General features: G+C 39.6%; 1 protein-coding gene and 1 pseudogene across 1 annotated transcript in view; both read right to left on the bottom strand.

Moving 5' to 3' along the window:
- Window positions 1–21,016, bottom strand: part of EVI5 (ecotropic viral integration site 5) — a 293,650-nt gene that overhangs the window by 47,073 nt on the left and 225,561 nt on the right. Inside the window, exon 17 of the mRNA XM_006830964.1 lies at window positions 349–444. Coding sequence (XP_006831027.1) covers window positions 349–444 — 96 coding nt within the window. The remainder of the gene's footprint in view (window positions 1–348; window positions 445–21,016) is intronic.
- LOC102822868 lies at window positions 16,177–17,254 on the bottom strand (annotated as a pseudogene).

Genomic DNA, 21,016 nt, shown 5'->3' with positions numbered 1-21,016 from the left:
CCTCACAACTGTAAAAATCACCAATCTACTACAAGGGAAATTTTAGCTTAAGTCATTTTGAAACCTAGGCAAACGATCAAGGATTTTCAGACCACTATAAGACAATAAAATATTTGCCAAGCATTTTAGGTAATGATTGAGAGGTTTCCAGAAAATAAAATCTCAATACTGGCACAGGGGGGAAGCCATAAAAAAGAAGATAAATCTTGGTTTTAGAATATTCTTATTAGTTATAATCAGGGATTCACTAAAATACTTAGCTTTACAGAGTGTTATAACCAATAATAACGTGTTACAATACAGAGGAAGGAAGAAAGAAATATGTGAAGATCAAAATTTATCACTTACCTCATGATTCAACTCTGCTATCTGATCTTTCAGTTCCCTAATATACTGGTTAGAGTCAGACTTGTTAAGCTGTCCTTGAAACTTTCCTTCTTCTTTCTGTTTTGCGACAATACAACAAAGTAAAAATATGAGATAATCTTTATAATGTGTATGCAAATATTTCAAGCTAAGTGTATAACCTTTAATTGGCTGAATTCTGAACTAATTTCATTCTCAAGCTATCTGAAAAGCAATTCGTAGTGAACTATGCTGAATATTTACAAATAATGCTTAGTGAGAGTTGTTTACAACAAATACAATGTATACAACATACCTTTTAAAGGACTTGTAGAAACCAAGCAACTAAGTCTACTCCTGAAAAATTCACCCTAAAATTTCAAAGCTATTTATCTAATGCAGCTAGTTGGTTATCTTGAGGGTAGATAATTCTCTATTCAAAATATAAGAGATTCAATGCTTAGTCAAGAAGGTGATGAGCTGCCCAGAGCTATATTGGGAGGTATGCTTTTGCTTGGGAAATAGAGAAAGAGGAGTGGGGTGGGAAGGTTCTCCAAATCACTTTGAAAAGGGAGAACAACAACTAAGTCTCTTCCGACAGCTGATTAAAAGGTGCTCCTAATACTAAGAACCACTTCCAAACAGTGTTGAGGCAGTTTGCCAGTGTGGCACTGTAGGATATGCACTGGACCACACAAGGTTGGTTTGAATTGCAAGGTTGGTGGTTCAAACTCACCAGCTGCTCCTCGGAAACACTATACAGGGTCACTATGAATTGGAACTAACTTGATAACACTTGGCAACATAAAACATATTGGGAAAGGGAGGGGTGGATTTTTTTGGTTTTGGTACCACCTGCAAACAAACATGTATTTTGCAGACAAAGAATTTATTGAACAGTGAAAACAAAATTCTGTCTAATAAAACCAGATTATTTATAATTAGACACACTTGATGATTAAATAGTTAAGATGTTCTGATCCAAAAGACACCTTAAGACTTTAGCCATAAGTTCATTGTTAAGTAAAAAAAAATACATTCTTTTAAAAAAATATATTTTTAATCAGCGCAGAACCAAAGAACAGCAGAGATATTAACTCAAAGTCTTAGTCAAACCTTCTCTGAAGTAGTCTTTCCACCTGATTTACTTACATAAACCAATAAAATCTCTTTATTATTTAAATGTAGATGGACTTTCTGTCATTTAACACCAAAATAATAATAGCTACCATTTATTTGGAGTCCTGGTGTGGCACTTAGGGCTAATGCATCAGACTGCAAAGTCCTATAACTAAGTGCAAGGTTGGTGATTCAAGCTCATCAGCTGTTCCTTGGAAATCCTATACAGGGTCACTATGGGTCAGAATCGACTAGACAGCACTTCATAACAACAACAACAACAACAACCATTTATTTAACACTTATCTGCCCTTCTTGACTGAGGTTGTCCAAAGGAATTAAGCCTAATACCTTAAGCATCCATTATATGTAATGATTTAATTTACTTCCAGTGCATCTAGAATGTACCATTTTTAGGAGGGTTGAGAAAAGTCACTCAAAATAATTTTCTGTAGGGCTTAATTCTCTTGTGGCACCCTGGTTAAGAAAGCCTGGCACTTACAATGTTCTAAACCCTTTGAATGTAATTAACACACAATATCTTGTGTGTTAATTACTTGTGATGATGTTGTTACTGTTAGGTGCCAATGTGTTATTCCGACTCATAGTGACACTATGCACAACAGAAAGCAACACTGCCCGGTCCCACACCATCCTCACAACTGTTGTTAATGTTTGAACACCTTGTTGATGTCACTGTGCCAATCCATCTCTTGGGGGGGGGGGGTCTTCATCTTTTTTGCTGACCCTCACTTTACCAAGCATATTGTCCTTTTCCAGGGACTGGCCCTTCCTGATAATATGTCCAATGTATGAGAGATGAAGTCCTGGCTTCTAAGGAGTACTCTGGCTGTACTTCTTTCAACATAGACCTGTTTGTTCTTCTGGCAGTCCATGGTACCTTCAATATTCTTCTTCAACACCACAACTCAAATGCATCAATTCTTCTATAATCTTCCTTATTCACTGTCCAACTTTTGCATGCATATAAAAAAGGCTATTGAAAATAACATGGCTTGGATTAGGTGCTACCACTGTGCCAGTTCATCTTGTTGGGGGTCTTCCTCTTTTTCACTGACCTTTCTCTTTACTGTTTCCAGGTCCCTCATGATAACATGTCTAAAGTATAAGAGATGAAGTCTCACCATCCTGACTTCTAAGGAGTTTTCTGGCTATAGTTCTTCCAACACAGATATGTTTGTTCTTGTGGCTATCTATGATACTTTTAATATTCTTCTCCAACACCATAATAAAAATGCATTGATCCTTCTGTGGTCTTCCTGATTCACTGTCCAACTTTCACATGCATCTCATTTTATGATGGATAGTACTATTCCTACTTCATAGCTCCACCACTCGTCTGTCAGTTTGTAGTACTGTGGTAACTTGCATGTTGCTGGAAGCTATGTCACCGGTATTTCAAACACCGGCAGGTTTACCCATGGTGTATGGGTTTCAGCAGAACTTTGCAAATAACGTAGATTAGGAAGAACAGTCCAATGACCTGCTTCTAAATATCAGTCAGTGAAAACCTTATGTATCATAACAGAATTATTGTACTAGCTAGTATAGTGCTGGTAAATGAGCCCTTTAGGTTGCAATGCACTACACAAAAGTCACAACAGTGGATTCAAATATAAGATCATGAAGATGGTGCAGGGCCTGACAAAGTTGTATATAAGGTTGTCATGAGTCCTAGTCCACTAAACAGCAACTAACAACTTCATAGATGAGGAAATGTAAGTAGAGAATTGAGTGGACTGGATGCCTGGTTGTCACAGAAAGAGGTGACATATTTTCACCCCAAGTTACAGTATTCTAAATAAAAGAAACAAGTATGTGGAGACTGATAACAAAAGATCACAAGCAAAAACAAAAACAAAAACAAAAACAAAAACAAACAAACTATAGCCAGAAAGCTCCATTCTTAGGAGTTTTCTGATTACAGTTTTGTTGTACACATCTTTTTTTTTTTATTGAAAAATTCTGTATTTAGAATTAGGTAGCTGGACTCAGTTTACATGATCCCAATTTTGTTGGCAACATCTAAAGCATCATAGTCAGGAGCCAGTGGAACATATGCCTTCTTTTCTCCATTAAGCCTAATCAAGGTATTGACCTTGGTTACTTCAGTGTCTAGAGCTTCTTCAGAGCCTGTTTGATCTGGTGCTTGTTGACCTTGATATCCACAATGAACACAAGTGTGTTGTTATCTTCATTCTTCTTTATGGCTGACTCAGTGTCAGAGGGAACTTGAAGATGGCACAGTGGTTAAGCTTGCTTCCCCTGGGGGCACTCTTCCGAGGAGCCTCAGTGTCTTAGGGCCACCGGAAGGTGTGTGATGTGCAGATCTTCTTTTCTTATGTGGCTGTGGATGCCTTTCAGCACTGCCTTCTGTGCCTTCAATGCCTTCGTTTTGGCTTCAGTTTTGGAAGTGGTAAAGGCTTCCTTCCTCGATTTTGGTGCCATCTTCATAAAAAGGACTGCTGCAAATATCTTTTGTGTTTTCTTAAATACTTATTTTCATTTGCTGCTGACTTAAATGGGAACTGCAACATGAAAATTAAATGAAATTAAAGATGTTTAATTTAATGACCCAAGAAGCTTTGGTTGTGCAGTGGTTAAAGTGCTCAACTGCGAACCAAAGGTCCAGGTGGCTTAAAATCAAGAACTACTTTGCAAGAGAAAGATGTGGCAGTCTGCTTCTGCAAAGATTTACAGTTTGGGAAACTAGTTCTACTCTATCCTATAGGATTTCCATGAGTCAGAAGAAACTCCAAGGCAGTATGGGAAGCTAAAGACAACCTTGGAGTTGTCTAATACTACTTACATGTATTTATGTCTGGATCTTATTTTCAATCACCACTTTTTAAAATAAAATGCTTCAAAAGCACAGAACAAGAACAAAAGAGCAATAGAATAAAGACTAATAATAACTATTTCCTTGGCTTTGGTGTGGGGCTGTGGGCTAATGCGTCAGATGGCAAAGTTGTCTGAACTGCAAAGTCAGTGGTTCAAGCTCATCAGTTGCTCCTTGGAAACCCTATACAGGGTCACTATGGGACGGAATCAAGTCGATGGCATTTAACAAAACTAACTCTAGACTTTCTCTCTTAATCCTATGTATCCTCAAAGTGGAAATGGATAACGTCAAGCAGGGGTGGATCAATGAATGAGTGAAGCAGGAAGGAAGAGAAGGAAGACAGAGAAAAAGTATATAGAGAAGAATATTTATTGATGTTAAAGAAATCATTTTCCTTTAGAATGTACTCTCTAAATCTAACTGGAAGAGACTCACTCATTTGGATAGATATGTGCAGCTATATGTTTTAGTGGCTTAGTATCATGTTACATAACCTTCTATGAAATGGTTGATGAAGTAGCAACTGAAATCCAGTACTAGGAAGAAATTCAAGATGAAATGGAAAGGCTAGTTATTTGTGGGTTGGAATCAGATTTGGAGAAAGGTACCTTCAAGTCTGGTCAACAATGAAGGCAAAAATATTTGAGAATTTTTGACATTCCATAGCAATAACATCATGTGGGATAACATAAAAATTTTAATGCAAATAGACAACAAAGCCCAAGGTATGGAAGAAATTCAAGAAAGCAGAAAGATGTTAGGTTTGAAAGAGAGTCTGAATAGACATGGCAATAAAAAGTCACCATGACTACAAGAAGAATGACCAGCAACTATTCTTCATGTTAATTCGTTCCTATAAGGAAATTTGCAAGGAATGAAAGTTTGGCAGAATGTTGGTGCTGTTACTGCTGTAAAGTTGGTTCCCAAATCAAAGTGAGCCTGTAGAGGATTTCTAAGGCTGTACATCTTTGCAGAAGAAGAAAACCTCATCTTTCTCCCATGGAGCAGTTGGTGATCTCAAACCATTGTAACATTAAATATGTTTTGCAAAAAAACTCCACCAAGTAACTCCAAAGATGTCCCCTCTATTGGTGGAACAGAGTGCGGTTTAGCTAAAAATTTTGTTAAAGCACTTTGGTTCCTTGGAGGAAATGGATTGTTTAATGAAAAACAGAGCAAGTAAGACATTGTACAATTAAAAAAATGCAACACGTAATTAACAAAACACCTAAAAGATGCTTGTGAGAATTTTTCCAAAGGTATGAAATTGTGACTATAATAAAGATATTCCTTGAACTTCTGATTTACTGTAGAAATAAGGTAGAAAGAAGTTAAAGGAGACAAATTTCATATATTTGACTAAATTAAATTGTTTTACAGTTGTTCTTTATAGATTAAAAAAAAACTTTATAATGTGTAATGTTGTGTTTTTCTATGCAACTGTTGCACATAAAGAGTTATACTATGATATTCACTAAACCATTATTTTTGTGAACACATACACAGAATATAAATAAAAACTTAAGAAAATAACTAAGAAGCAGACTGGATAAATTGAGAAATGAGAAAGATTTACTAAGCAGCTGCAGGCTCTAGGAGTGACACCCAAGACTGAGACAATTACCATCTCATGACACTTGTCAAACACTGGTGACACACCAATGTAACAGACATACCAGTTGGGAAGCTCTGCATCGGGTATTGCCACTTCACAGTGAACTTTAAAAGAATACAGTCAACAAACAAGATGGCAGATTGGGTGGAAGTGCAGTGAAGAGCTCCGTCAGCAACAACACAGAATACCAGACCAAGCATGCTCATGGGATGGTGCCAGAACTCTGAACCACATATAAAGGAATATTTAGAAGGTTGGATAGCTTACAGCTAGGGGAATTTGTAGCAGAAGCAAGAAATCCATTGCTTTCTAATTCAAGAGACTCAGCTGCTCCCAGAGCTGCCATCTTGGAAGAGACCAAGCAGGAGAAGGATCAGAGCAGCTGCAGAGATAAAGGTGTGGACAATCTTCTGTTTTGTATCTGTTCATTGGGCTCATGCTGTCTGTGCACCTCCATTCTGGTGATTAGAGGGGGTGCCAGATGGAGTGGACACCCCATCCTCACCCTCAGAGGGTTCTAATACCCATGCACACAGATCTCCTCGAAATTTAAAGTTACAGTATCCACTTAAAATCAAATGGCAGTGCAAAACGGCCACAGCCAGCCCTGAACTGTTTATCAACAGGAAAAAGGCCTGAACAGGTATTGTGGAATGGGACAGGCAGACTAAAAAGGAAATATGCTGAAAATTAAATCCTGAGTTACATCACAATGACCAACAATGGCATCTTGAAATTTCTCAGGAAGAAGAGTGAAAAGGGAAGTCCATCTCCTGATCACATCTACCTGGAGGCAATCAGAAGGCATTAAAAAATACCAAATACACACCCATCTAAGTATTAAGGACACAGATAACTCTTGAATATGCCCAAACACCAGAAACAGATGACCATATCAGTACATGTTAAGAAACGAGATAAAGTGACTGAGGCAAATGAGCTAGAAGTAGACCTATACTCCATACTGGAAGATGGGCAAACTTTGGAAATGCCTGAGAAGGAATTCAGAAAAATGATTATAAAATGTATCAAAACACTGTACAATGGAGTTGAGAAAAATAAGGAAGAAGTCAGGAAAGTGCTACAGGAACAATCAAATAAGATAAATTCAGCATTGGAAACAATTCAAAACCTACAGAAAGAGGTCCAAACAATTAATAATAGAATATCAGAAATAGAATTGAAGATATAGAAGCCAGAACAAGTGAGCTAGAAGATAAATCTCTCAACACTATTAAGACAGAAGAGCAATTACAAAAAAGGATAAAAAGAATCTGAAGAAGGCCTAAGATTCATGTTGGACAACATGAAGAGGAGTAATGTAAGAATAATCGGCCTTCTGGAACAGAAAGAATCATACAAGTCCACAGAGGAGATAGTTGAAGATCTGCTGGAAGTAAATTTCCCTAACATCCTGAAAAATGAAAAGATGAGCATTCAAGAAGCTCAATGAAACCCAGGAAGGATAGATCCTAAAAGAAAATCACCTAGATATATAATAATCAAGCTCTCCAAAATCAAAGGACAGAATACTGAAAGAAGCTAGGGAAAAGAGAAGTGTAACATACAAAGGCAAGCAAATCAGATTAAGCTCGGATTTCTCAACAGAAACTGTGCAGGCAATGGGGAGACATATATAAAACCCTGAAAGAAAAAATACTGCCAACCAAGAATCCTCTTCCCAAGCAAAGCTGTCAATCAAATATGATAGTGTAATCAAAACATTCCAGGATAAACAGAAGCTAAGGAATTTTGCCAAAGCCAACCCTGTGATGAAAAACATCCTATAGGAAGTTCTGTGGACAGAGACCCAACAAAAACAGACAACAACGAGAGAATGACGTATGTGGCAGCATCACCTTGAACTTAATCAACAAATGGAACAGTCAAGAACAGAATAAAATTGTAAGAACAGAGGATCTGGGAGGTCAGTCTATGATCAAAACAATTACAATGTGAAAGAAGGTAAACACAGAGGAACAGTGATCCAGGTGGTGAGAAGGTCAGGTAGACTACAGGATAAAATAGACTGTCTTAAATGGAGGGAAGAGTTAATGGAATATAAGGTACCACAACAGTGGGGTTGGGGTGGGGAGTTTTGTTCGGGTGTTGGGGAGGGCAATAAAAGAAGGGGAAGGAGGCGGAATAACAAGATAGACAGGGGAACACTGAGACAGGTTTGCATGTCCTAAGTGGGACAGAGTGATGCATGCTCAATGTTGGAATAACAGGGCTCTGTGATACAGGGATCTAGGCATAGTTTGAAGAGGGGGGAATAATACTAAAATGTTTGACTGTTTTATGAATATTGGTTTCCCTTGCCTACTACTGTAAAATAGACACTTGAGTGGGATAGAAAGGAATGTTGGGAAAGATGATTACAGAAAACTTTTAAGCCTGTCTTTAGCCTATAACTGATTGGAATACCTAAAAGGGGTTCTAAATTTGCCCAGTGAAATAGCCCTCTTGTGGAGCCATTGCAGAGTACAGGACCTTAGAAGGACTTCTGTCAAGTGGGACATTCCCACTAGAAATGACAAGCAGATCAGCCTAGAACAGCCAGAGCGACAGAAGATACAGCTTCAAAAAAGATCATCAGGAATAACCCAAAACAAAAATGTCAGCATGACTGGCTACTACAAGAATAAGCAAGTTGTTCACCAGGAAGCCATCAAGGCAAGCAATCAAATTCCTTCAGGACAAACTCCCCTCTAAGACTGAAACTCAAAGGGAACACATGAACAGGCATGTAAGCTTGCTGGCGACCACTTGGGTCTACTGGTGAGTGGAAGAGGGGGAAAGGCAGCAATGAAGAAATAGGCTGAGTTCAACCACAGTCCATTGGCTCCCGCTGACCTGGAGATGAGAGAGAGAAGAGGAAGGACTAGTTGCTCCAAAGTGTAGTGAGACCTGGGGACACTTAAGCCCATGGACAAGGACATAGCCACAGAAGGCTAGAGCTGAGAAGGCCACAGCCACCTGATATGAAGTCAGGGGAGATGCACAAGAACACCCAAACTTGCAGACATTACCCATTTGACCTAGCCTCGATGGCTTGATAATCAGAACTCGACTAGATGAAGATTATAAAAATATATTTAAAAAAATTTTTTTATAAAGCAAACAAGAGTAAATTGCCACATTTGATGAATCTGACCTATACTCACAGAGGTAGTTACTCTAAATACCAACAAAGAGGGAAGGAGTCTTCCCATCAAGTATCAATGCTAGCCCCTCTGTACACAGGGTAGATAGCGATGGGCAACTTAGACCTTGGCTACCTAAAATGAGGGGGCATTAAAGGTACAAAGTGATTGGCTTACAAAGTTTCAAGAAGGAGTTTAGTTTAAGAGTGTGTAGGGTGAGAAAGAGTCCCCAGTGAATAGTTTTCATCTTGTCTAGATGGGTGGAAAGAGATAAGGATAAGATTCGGATGATTTAATAGTGAATAACTGTTATCATGACTAATTGCAACTATCACAATTGTAAAGGTAAAAAAACAGGGGAGTGGTTAATCTTACAGTCCAGAAACAGAGGACCCTAGGACCATCAAGGGAGAAGAGCACAAGCAGAATGCGGGACCTTATCCAGAGAAGAAGCAGAGATAGGTCATGGAAAGTGGGAGTGGCTGATGACTCTAGATTCCTGGGAAGAGAGGGACTAAGAGCTGGTGGCCAGGAGGCAGACTTGCAGAATGTGCCCTTTAGATGTGTAAATTATTATATATGCCTGAGTATTTTCTGTTAGTTAGTTTGTTTAAAAAAGCTAAAGTGAATGGAGAGAAATACTGTTAACTGATGGTTTAAAAAAAAAAGTCACAATCTCAAGAATAGGAGTAAAAAGTAATCTGTCCTAAATGCTATCTAATACATTTAAGAATATATATTATCTTTTATCTAAAGATCTGGGAATTTTATGTTCTATGAATCAGCTCTCATTTAAATATCTTAATTCAAAATTTTTAAGAATCCTCTTTAAACATGTAAAACCTAAATAACTATATTTACAGTAAAGAAAAATACAGCAATTAACTACTAAATTTGAAGAAGATGTTATCAAGTCAATTTCACTTGAGATCTACAATTATCTAATGTTTTAAGTGTTTTCATTAAGTATGTTTATTACTTTATATTGTCAAACAGTGTCCAACATGGTTGCTTCTGATAAGCAGGTGGGAAAATGTCAGCAACACTAATAAACTTACAAGGAACCTGCATTTTCTTGAGGTTTTCTTTTGGTCTGGCTGATAACAACAACTGATTGCCAGTTAGATGGTTTCCTAAGCAAAACAAATTAGGTAAGCAACAAAAGTAGAGAAAAAGGCGACAGATATACCAACAATTTTGATATTCTGTAATTTTTCTGAACAGATGTTAAATGGACATCTCTTGTCATACAACATATGAAATTTTATATTAAAAGCATAAAGTAACATTTGCAAGAGATTTAAGTGTACAATTCACTCTTGGATCTATCACTGAAAAATTACTGTTATCAGTTATTATCATGTCTCTAAATATCTGATTCATGGTAAGTGCTATAGCTTTGTATATGAGCCCTTTAATCAAAGGGTCATAAGTAACTCTTGTTAATGATACACATGCTGAAATGCTCAGGGGTAAAGTAACAATGCAATTTATTTTGAAATGCATTAAAAAAAAGATGGATAGAAGAATGCATACATGAATATCAGAGAAAGCAATGGATAAAGCAAATAATAAGAGTATTAATTGAAGAATGGAGGTGGTGGGTTTATGAGTGTTCATTATATGAAGGGGCTTCAAAAAGGTTGTGGAAAAATTCAATCATCTTTTAAGTCCATTTTTTCACGAACTTATTGAAGCTCTCTCACACTTTTAACACTTACATTTGAAATTTTCCATAGTAAAATGGTGGTTGGTGGTTGGTGGTTATGTGCTGTAGAGTTGGTTCTGACTCATAGTGACGTTGTAAAGGGTTACCAAGACTGTAAAACTTTACTGAAAAAGAAAGCCTCATCTTTCTTCAGAGGAGCACCTGGTAGACTAGAACTGCTGACCTTGCAGTTAAACTTGTAATCCACTATGCTACCAGGCTCCCAAGTAAAATATTAGGAAAAAGTCATTAATAAGAACAATTAATTCTTTTCTTCCCCCATCACCTGCTAAAAAAGTAAGCTCTCGCTCACACTGTCTATACTTCACTTACCTAAGTAAAAAGATCTACATTTCCAAAAGATTATTTAATGGTTCTTTATTTAAAATCTAACTTTTTGCTCTAAAAATAGTTACTATCTTCTTTACACTGTATTGAAAGATGAAACTGAAAAGTAGTCTGATTAAATCATAAAAATTAGCACTTCATAAACACAATTTTAGGGCAGTCTGAGCTACAATTCACACCTATAAAATTTTGTAGTAGATTTTATGGTTGTTACTTCAATATCCATTCCATATCCTTTGCACCATTATCTACTAGCCTGAGAGCTGGCATTATCCCCACTCCTAACCTCACAGATAAGCCCTAATTGGAAGTCCTGGTGTGGTGCTGTAGGATAAGCACTGGACTCCAAGGTCATCTGTATTCCAAGGTCAGCAGTTCAAACTCACCAGCCACTCCTCGGAAATCCTATACAGGGTCACTATGAGTTGGAATTGACTCAAGAACAGTTAACAACAAGCTGGAAGCAAAGAGGACTTAAAAGTATTTACTAATGAAGATCAAAGGTTATAGCCTTCAGTATGGATTGCACATCTATGCAAAGAAAACAAACATCCTCACAACTGGATCAATAATTATCATCATGACAAATGGAGAAAAGACTGAAGTTGTCAAAAACGTCATTTTGCCTGGATCCACCAAAAACATTAACGGAAGCAGTAGTAAAAAAATAAAACAACATACTGCATTAGGCAAATCTGCTGCACAAGGTTTTTTGCATGAGCAAAGATATCAGTTTGAGGACTAAAGTGCATCTGACCCAAACAATAGCATTTTCAATAGTCTCATAAACATATGAAAGTTGGACAATGAATAAGGAAGACCATAGAAGAATTGATGCTTTTGAGTTATGGTGTTGGAGAAGAATATTGAAAGTACCATGACTGCCAGAAAAACAAACATATCTGTGTTAGAAGAAATACAGCCAGAGTGCTCCTTTAGAAGTCAGGATGGCAAGACTTTGTCTCTCATAGTTTGTATATGTTATTATGAGGGACCAGAACCCAGAAAAGAGGAGGGTTAGCAAAAAAGAGGAAGACCCCCAATAAGATAGATTGGCACTGACTTCAGCTTATAACGGATTAGAATACCTAAAAGGGGTTATAAAACTTGCCCAGTGAAATAAGCTTCTCATGGAGCCTTGTAGAGTATGGGGCCTTGGATGGAATCCTGAACCCCATGCAGAACCTTCTGAGGTGGAACATGTCCATTTGAAAGGACATACAGACCAACCAGGAGCAGCTGGAGGAACAGAAGACACTTCTTGAAAGAAAGACCAGCAGGTAAAGAGAAAAAAAACTCAAAAAATCAGACTGGCTGTTTGTCATCAAGTCACTACAGGACAAACCCCATTTTAAGACTGAAACTCAAAGGGAACACACAAGCAGGCTTAAGTTCACTAATGACCACCTTGGTCTACTTGTAAGTGGAAGTGGGAGAAAGGCAGCATCGAAGACATGGGCTGAGCTTGACCATGGTTCCATAGACCCCTGTTGACCCTGAGATGAGAGTGTGAATAAGTAGTGCTGGTTGGTCCGAAGTTTGGGGAGACTTGGGAACCACTGAGCCCATGGACACTGACTTAGTCACTGGGAGCTAGAGCTGAGCATAAACTGTACAGCTGATATGAAGATGGGGGAGGTGGGCAGGAATGCCCAAACTTGCAGACTGTACTCATCTGACCTAATTTTTATGGCTTGATGATCAGAGCTCGACTAGAGGAAGATAAAGAAATTTGATATAGGAAAACAAGTGTACATTGCTACAATTGGATGAATTTGACCTTATCTTATAGATGTAATAGCACAAAATACCAACCGTGAGGGAAGGAGTTTTCAAATCAAGGATTAAGCACATCCCCTCAGTAGACAGGGTTGATAGGGAAAGGCAACTCAGACACTGGCTACGTAAAATGGGGGGTGGGGTGGGGGACAGGGTGCTATAAAGGCATTTAGTGGCTGGCTTACAAGCTTTCAGGAGGGAGTTTAGTTTCAGAGCAAGTGAAGGAAAGTAGAATCCCCACGGAATAGTTTCCATCTTATCTACATGGGTCTGGTGAAAGGAGATGGGGATAGGATTCTTTTGATTTAGTAGTGAGTAACTCTTATCGGGACTAATGGCGATTGTCACAACTGTAAAGGTAGAAGATGTATAACAAAAAGGGCGGAGTAGTTAATATTTCATCCCAGGAACAGAGGACCCTAGGACAAGCAAGAGGGAAAAGCATGAGTCTGATGTGGGACCCTAACCAGAGAAGCAGCAACACTAGAGATGGAGGCAGAGACAATAGCATGGAAAGAGAGTGCAGCTGAGGAACGTAGACTCATGGAAAGAGAAAGGCTTTGTGCTGACAGGCAGGAGACAGGTTTACAAAATGTGTCCTTTGGTTGTTTAAATGATTATATATTCCTGTGTGTTTCTGTGTACATCAAAAAACGGATTCTAATCATTTATTTACTAATGAAGATTAAAGAGCACAGCCTTTGGTATGGATTACATCTCAATGTAAAGAAAACAAAAATCCTCACCTCTGGACCCATAAACAACATTTTTATCAACAGAGAAAAGATTGAAGTTGTCAAGGACTTCATTCTTCTTGGATCAACTATCAACACTCATGGAAGCAGCAGTCAAGAAATCAAACAACGCATTGCATTAGGCAAATCTGCTGCACAAGACCTTTTTAAAGTGTTGAAGAGCAAAGATGTCAGCTTGAGGACTAAGGTGTGCCTGACCCAAGCCATGGTATTTTCAATAACTTCACATGCATGCGAAAGCTGGACAGACCATAGAAGAATTGATGCCTTTGAGTTATGGTGTTGGAGGAAAATATTGAAAGTGCCATGGGCTGCCAAAAGAACCAGTAGATCTGTTTTGGAAGAAGTGCAGCCAGAATGCTCCTTGGAGGCCAAGATGGCCAAACTTCATCTCTCATACTTTGGACATATTGTCAGGAGGGACCAGTCCCTGGAGAAGGATATCATGTTTGGTAAGGTGGAGGGTCAGAGAAAAAGAGGAAGACCCCCCACAACGAGATGGATTGGCCAAGTGACAGCATTGATGGACTCAAGTGTGGCAACAGTAGTGAGGTTGGCCCAGGATCAGGTAGTGTTTCATTTTCCTGTGCATAAGGTCGCTATGGGTCGGTACTGACTCGATGGCACCTAACAACAACAACAACAATCATTATAATGAAACAAGATGTGATTGGCTGAATGCAAAACTGATGTTATGTCATGTAGACTATCACTCAATTTACAATAAAAGCTCAAAAAAAAAAAAAAAGATGGATTGGCACAGTGGCAACAGCAATGGGCTCAAGTGTAGCAACGGTTGTGGAGATGGTGCAGGACTGGACAGTGTTTTGTTCTGTTGTGCACAGGGTCCCTATAAGTTGGAACCGACCTGACAGCACCTAGCAACATGGATAAGAACCCAGCGATACTGGCTACATCTAGAGAGGAATGAGATGGAGAGCATGTTGAGAATCACCTGTTCCACTCAACCCTGATTTTCCTAAGGCTTTGTTATAATGATCTTTCTGTGATTTCATTGATAACCTTCAAATGACTATTCACTAATCAGGAGTTCTGGCATATGTACATCATTTTATTTAAAACACTGGTTTAAAGATCACATAAAAACCAAACTCATTGCCATTGAGTCAGTTATGGCTCATGATAACTCTATGTATTATGGAGTAGAACTATGCTACACGGAGTTTTTAATGGGAGCACATCACCAGGCCTTTTTCCAGTGTTGCTACTAGGATGGTTTGAACCATAGCTGAGAACTCAACAGTTTGCACCACCCAGGGACTCCTTTTCAGAGGCTATCACGTAGATTGTGAGGATGGCGCAGGACCAGGCAGAGTTTTGATTTGCTGTGCACAAGGTCAGAGCTGACTTTACAACACCTAACAACAAGTCTACCAAAAAAGAAGGATATATACAGTTGGAAAATATGACCTTTAGGATATAAACAAAGCTGGAGGTCAGGGATAGAACTGTGCAAGACTAATGACCTATTCATTGCAAACATATTTTTTCAAACGGTAACTCTACATGTGGACCCTGTCAGATTGAAAACATAAGAATCAAATGGACTATATCTATGGAAAGAGAGAATGGAGAAGCTAATATCCTCAATCAGAACAAGATTTGGTGCCGGATGCAAACCATCAATTACTCAAACTTAAGTTGTAGATGCTGAAGAAAATTAAAACAAGACCACAAGAGCCAAAGTATAACCTTGAGTATACCTCACCTGAACTTAAGAGATCATCTTAAGAATAGATTTGATATGAGTGACCTACTACCACCAAGAAGGAAGAGCCAGAAGTGAAGTGCACCCTTTGGACCTAAGGTCCCTGCACTGTGAAGCTCCTAGAATCAGGGAAAGATTAATGCCAAGACACATAGAGATCTACAAACAATGTTGGCCTACAGATGCTGAAGGAGGTACGAACCTTTCTTCAGAGCCTGTGCTCTGAATTTGGACTTCAAATCTTCTGAATTGTAAAATAATTTATTTCACTTTGTTAAAGCACCCCCAACACACACACACAAGAATAGATTTGATTGATTATTGAACACTAATGACCAAAGACCAGATTAGTTGTGGGATGGAATCCTGGATAGCATACCTGAAAAAGCAAAGGTCATTAAAAAGACAGAAGAGGAAGAACAGGTCAAAATGAAAGACATAAGAGACTCTGAAACTTGCTTTTTTTTAAAAGTTCATTATCTTTAGACATCAGGAATTAATGGACGCAGGGGTTTTGACTCCTGGAGGCAGACCCAGTTACAGCAAACATACATGGAAACGAGGGTGTGAGCAGGCAGCAGATTTGGCTTTGAACTTGGGGGGTGGGGAACAGCAGGAGGAACCACATCCGAGGTCCTGAGGGACCTGAGGTGGGAAGGGATGCACGGCCCCTCTCCTCAGTGCTGAAGAAAAGGCACTTGGCTCAGTCTCCTCTGCCCCTGCACCCCATCCCTGGAAGATATGAGGGTCCCTCAGCCTCTGGCCCCTTTCAAGGGCCCCGCAGTTGTTCCCGGTTGAGCTTCTGGAAGAAGATTTGCCGAACTCATAGGTGCTGATCACGATGGCACAGGAGGGGGCAGCCCTTGATGATCCTAGGGAGGAAGCCTGCAAAGAGTCCCCTAGTGCCCGATTTGGCCAGGATCCTCCTCAGCAGCAGCCAGGTGGAGTCTACACATGGGGGTCTCACTCTCACAGCCTCTATCTGTCACAGCGCAACCTGACACTGAGTCATCACCACGTGGAAAGGCAGAGTCAGGATATCTGCCACCAGCCACAAAGCTGATGCCCACAGAGGTCTGGTCCTTTGATCTGGGCCCACTCAGCCAGCTCTTCACCAGCTCATAGTTGAACCAATAGAGGGCTGAAAAGGGAACATACCGAAGGGCAGTGGGCCCCCAGCCCAGCCACAGGGAATGCCAGCCTCCCTGAGCCACCATAGTCTGCACAGAGATGCCCAGCTCCCGGTAGGACACATGCTGAGCCTGCAGCTTTGTCTGTACCAGTTCCAGAGGGCTGACAGTCACAGTGCCCAAGCAGGCCAGCGTGCCAGCCACCATTGGTGCATAGAGGTCAGAAGTCAAGGCTCGGCCACACGGAAGAGTCTTGAGTTGGTCATAGGCGGTGAAGTAGATGGCAGTGGCTGGTACAGTCATCACCAGAGTGGCCAGGAGGCCGCTCCACAGGGTCCTGGTGCCCTCATGCCGCACAATTTTCACAAAGGCATCCATGGTGCCAGTGAAGCTGGTAGGATCCTGAAACCAGGTGGCACAACGGGCACTGTTTGGGCACAGGTAAAGGGGATCCAGGACCCCATTGCAATATAGGAGGCATTTCCCTGTGGGTTGGAGAGAGGCGGGCAATTTGGAGTAGGAGACACGCCAGAGTCTAGAAGGAGCCATCATTTCGCAGGCCACTGAGGGGTGGTGCTAGGACTGCAAGCGCACCTTCACCACATCCAGGGGTGTCATGAAGAGGGAGGTGACCACAGCTCCAGCCTCAGAAGCCACCATTTGCTGGAGAGGACTAATGCTCCCCAGGGTTCTGGGCAGCCATCTTGTGGTTCCCATCCTGGGTCTAGGCTGGTGTTCGTGCGGGGCGGTGCCCGAGACCCGGCGGCTGCATAGCGGCTCCGCGGTCCGCGCGCGCTGGCCCCGCACCGAGGCCTCCACCTGAAACTTGCTCTTGAACAAAGAATACTTAAAGCAAATGGAAGAACGGATTATGTAAAAGAGGTGAACAGAAGACTTCAAATGGCAGCTTGACAGACAAAATATTATAATGAAATGTATGAAGGCCTGGACTTAGAAAATGAAAAGGGCAGAACAAACTCAGAATTTCTTAAGCTCAAAGAACTTTAAGAACAAAGTCAAGCCTTGAGTTGTAATACTGAAAGATTCTATGGGCAAAATACTGAGATGAGGAAGAAGTATCAAAAGAAGATAGAAGGAATACAGTCACTAAACCAAATAGAATTGGACGACATTCCACCATTTCAAGAGGTAGCACATGAGCAAGAACTGATGATAATGAAGAAAGAATCCAAGCTACACAGAAGGCATTGGGGGAAAAAAAAAAATCAAAGCTCGAAGAATTGATGGAATACCAAATGAGATATTTCAACACATAAATGTATCACTGGAAGTGTTCACTCATTTATACCAAGAAATTTGAAAGATAGCTCTACCTGATCTATTGGAAGAAATTCACATTTGTGCACATTCCAAAGGCAGGAAATCCAACAGAATACAGAAGTTACTGAGCACTATCATTAATATCACTTTGCAAGTAAAATTTTGCTAAAGATAATTCAAAAACAGTTGTAGCAGTACATCATCAGGGAGCAGTCAGAAATTTACACAGGATTTAGAAAATGCTGATATAATTTGGATCTTAGCTGAAAGCAGAGAATACCAAAAAGATGTTTACCTGTGTTTTATTAACTACTGAAAGGCATTCAACTGCATGAATTATAGCAAATCATGGATAATACTGAGAAGAATGGGTACTCCAGAACACTTAATTGTGCTCAAGAAGTACTAGACCTAAACTAAGATACAGTTGTTCAAACAGAACAAGGGGACACGGTGTGGTTCAAAATTATTAAAGATATGTTTCAGGATTGTATCCTTTTTTTATGCTTATTCATTCTGGTATGCTGAGCAAAACCTGAGAAGCTGAACTACATGAACAAGAATGATGCATCAGGATTGTCAAGACTCATTAACAATCTATGATATGCAGATGATACAACCTTGTTTGCTAAAAGTGCAAAGGACTTGAAGTACCTACTGATGAAGATTATAGACTTCATAATGGGTTACACCTCAATGTAAAGAAAACAAAAAGCCTCACAACTGGACCAATGAGCAACATCATGATAAATGGAGAAAAGATTTGAAATCATTAAGGATTTCATTCCACAATCAATGCCCATGGAAGCAGCAGTTAGGAAATCAAATGGCTTTTGCACTGGGCAAATTTGCTGCACAATACCTGTTTCTAATATTAAAAAGCAAAGCTGTCACTTTGAAGACTAAGGTGAGCCTGATCTAAACCATGATATTTTCAATTGCCTCATATGCATGCAGAAGCTGGACAATGAATAAGAATGACTGAATAATTAATGCCTTTGAATTATGGCATTGTTACAGCATACTGAAGTACCATGGACTTCCAGAAGAACCAAAAAATCTGTCTTGGAAGAAGTACAGGTTTGTTCACTTCTTAGAAGCAAGAGCGGTAACACTTTACCTTATTTATGGACACATCATCACGAGGGACCAGCCCCTAGAAAAGAACACCATGCTTTGCAAAGTATAGGGTCAGTGAAGAAGAAGATTGTCAATTAGATGGAGTGACACAGTGGGTGCAACAAATGGGCTCAAACAAGGCAGTGATTGTGAGGATGGGTCGGATTGGTCAGCGTTTTGTTCTGCTGTATATAAAGTCCCTATGTATTGGAACTGACCCGATGGCACCTAACAACAAGCAGAAAAATCCAATCTGCTTTATACAAAGATTAATTCCATTTTTGTTCAAACACTGTGACACACCGAAACTTGCTGAAAATCTTACGTGGTATAGATTCTCATTCTGGAAATTATAGTCTGTGAATATGAAGACAACCTGTAAACTTCTTTAGCTCTATGAGGAAAACCTCCTGATGAAAAAATGGCCGTAAGAGCAGGGCCTTCAGAATCATTGTTAATGACAGCAAGTTGAAACCCAAACCAAACGTTTCCTGAGACATATCCATTTCAGGAGCTTTCTGGTTACATATATCCATACACCCCTTTTACTATTTGTTGCTGTTGTTAAGTGTCGTTGAGTAGGTTCTGACTTATAGCAACCCTATATACAGTTTCTGAGGAGCAGCTGGTGGGTTTGAACTGCTGATCTTTTGGTTCACAGTCCAGTGCTTATCCTACAGCACCATACCAAGAGTCTTTTTAATTGTTAAGTGTCATAGAGTCGGTTCTGACTCACAGCGAGCCCGAATAGGGTTTCCAAGCTTTCTAAGAAAAGACGGTTAAAGCAATAAATTGTTGTTGCTGTTGTTGTTAAGTGCCGTCGAGTCGATTCCAACCCATAGCGACCCTGTACAGGGTTTCCGAGGGTGTAAATCTTTATGGGAGTAGAAAGCCTCATCTTTCTCCAGTGAAAAATCAATAAATAGAATAAAATAAAAAGATAAGCCAGAAAACATTTAAAATAGTTATTATCAGAGACAGTTACAGAGAAAAACCATTTGGGGAGCTTCTGGTAGCGTAGTGGTTACGAGTCTGGCTGCCAACTGCAAGGTCAGCAGTTCGAAACTACCAACAGTTCCGCAGGAGAAAGATAAGGCGTTTTGCTCCTGTAAAGATTTATAGCCTCAGAAACCCTGTACCGGGTCACTATGAGTCGGAATCGACTCCACAGTACTTAACAACAACATGTAAACATACAAATTATGGGATCCCACTCTTGATCTACTGAATTTTAAATCTCTAAGAATGGGTGTTGAAATATAGCATGCTTTTAAACAACTGATTCTGACATAGCCAGTGATAGACCTACATTTAAAATGCACTGGTTTGGACCACCTTTGAAAATTAACTATTTTTCTAATATAATCTTAAAATTCTACTTATGTGCCAATTATAATAGACTTTTTAACCACATTTCCTAAGGATCTCGAATAATATTTTACAAGTCTAACCTCACAGAATTTACTTAGTATAATTATACAGATAACAAAGATAAATATTTCATCAACTACCACCACAAAGGGAAGGGTGGTAAATGACCAACATTTATAAACTTATTTACAAGTAGAATCAGTATTTTCCAGTGTCTATACTTCAAGACAAAAATAGAGGAAAACTGTCAAAGCTCCTTAAATTAATTTCTTTCAATTTTGGTATCAGTTTCACTTCACATTATTTCCATGTTAATTTTCCTGGTCAGTTCCCTGTCTACAGAGGAGTTTTCAATTTTGAATTAAAAGTTCTTTCTTGGCTAACCAATCTATCAAACAAAAAATATTATTTTAAAGTTTAGTAATATATGATGAGGAACTAAATGTTTAGGATCTTAGAAAATGACCCCTAAGACTTAAGATTAAGATAACTGTTCCACAAATCCTTACAGCAAGAATCATTCCCACCCCCTCCACACACAGAGCAGACAGGGATGGGCAACTTGGACATTGGCTACCCAAAATGGGGGTGGGGGAGCTACAAAGGCAAGAAGTGACTGGCTTACAAGTTTTCAAGAGGGAACCTAGAGTCAGGGGGCCTGGAGGAAGGTAGAATCTCCAGTGAGTAGTATCCAATCTGTCTAGGTGG

The sequence above is a fragment of the Chrysochloris asiatica genome, unplaced genomic scaffold (assembly GCF_000296735.1).
Source record: "Chrysochloris asiatica unplaced genomic scaffold, ChrAsi1.0 scaffold00002, whole genome shotgun sequence".
NCBI lineage: Eukaryota > Metazoa > Chordata > Mammalia > Afrosoricida > Chrysochloridae > Chrysochloris > Chrysochloris asiatica.
The sequence above is the reverse complement of the archived record's forward strand: the minus strand, read 5'-3'. Positions and strand labels throughout refer to the sequence as shown.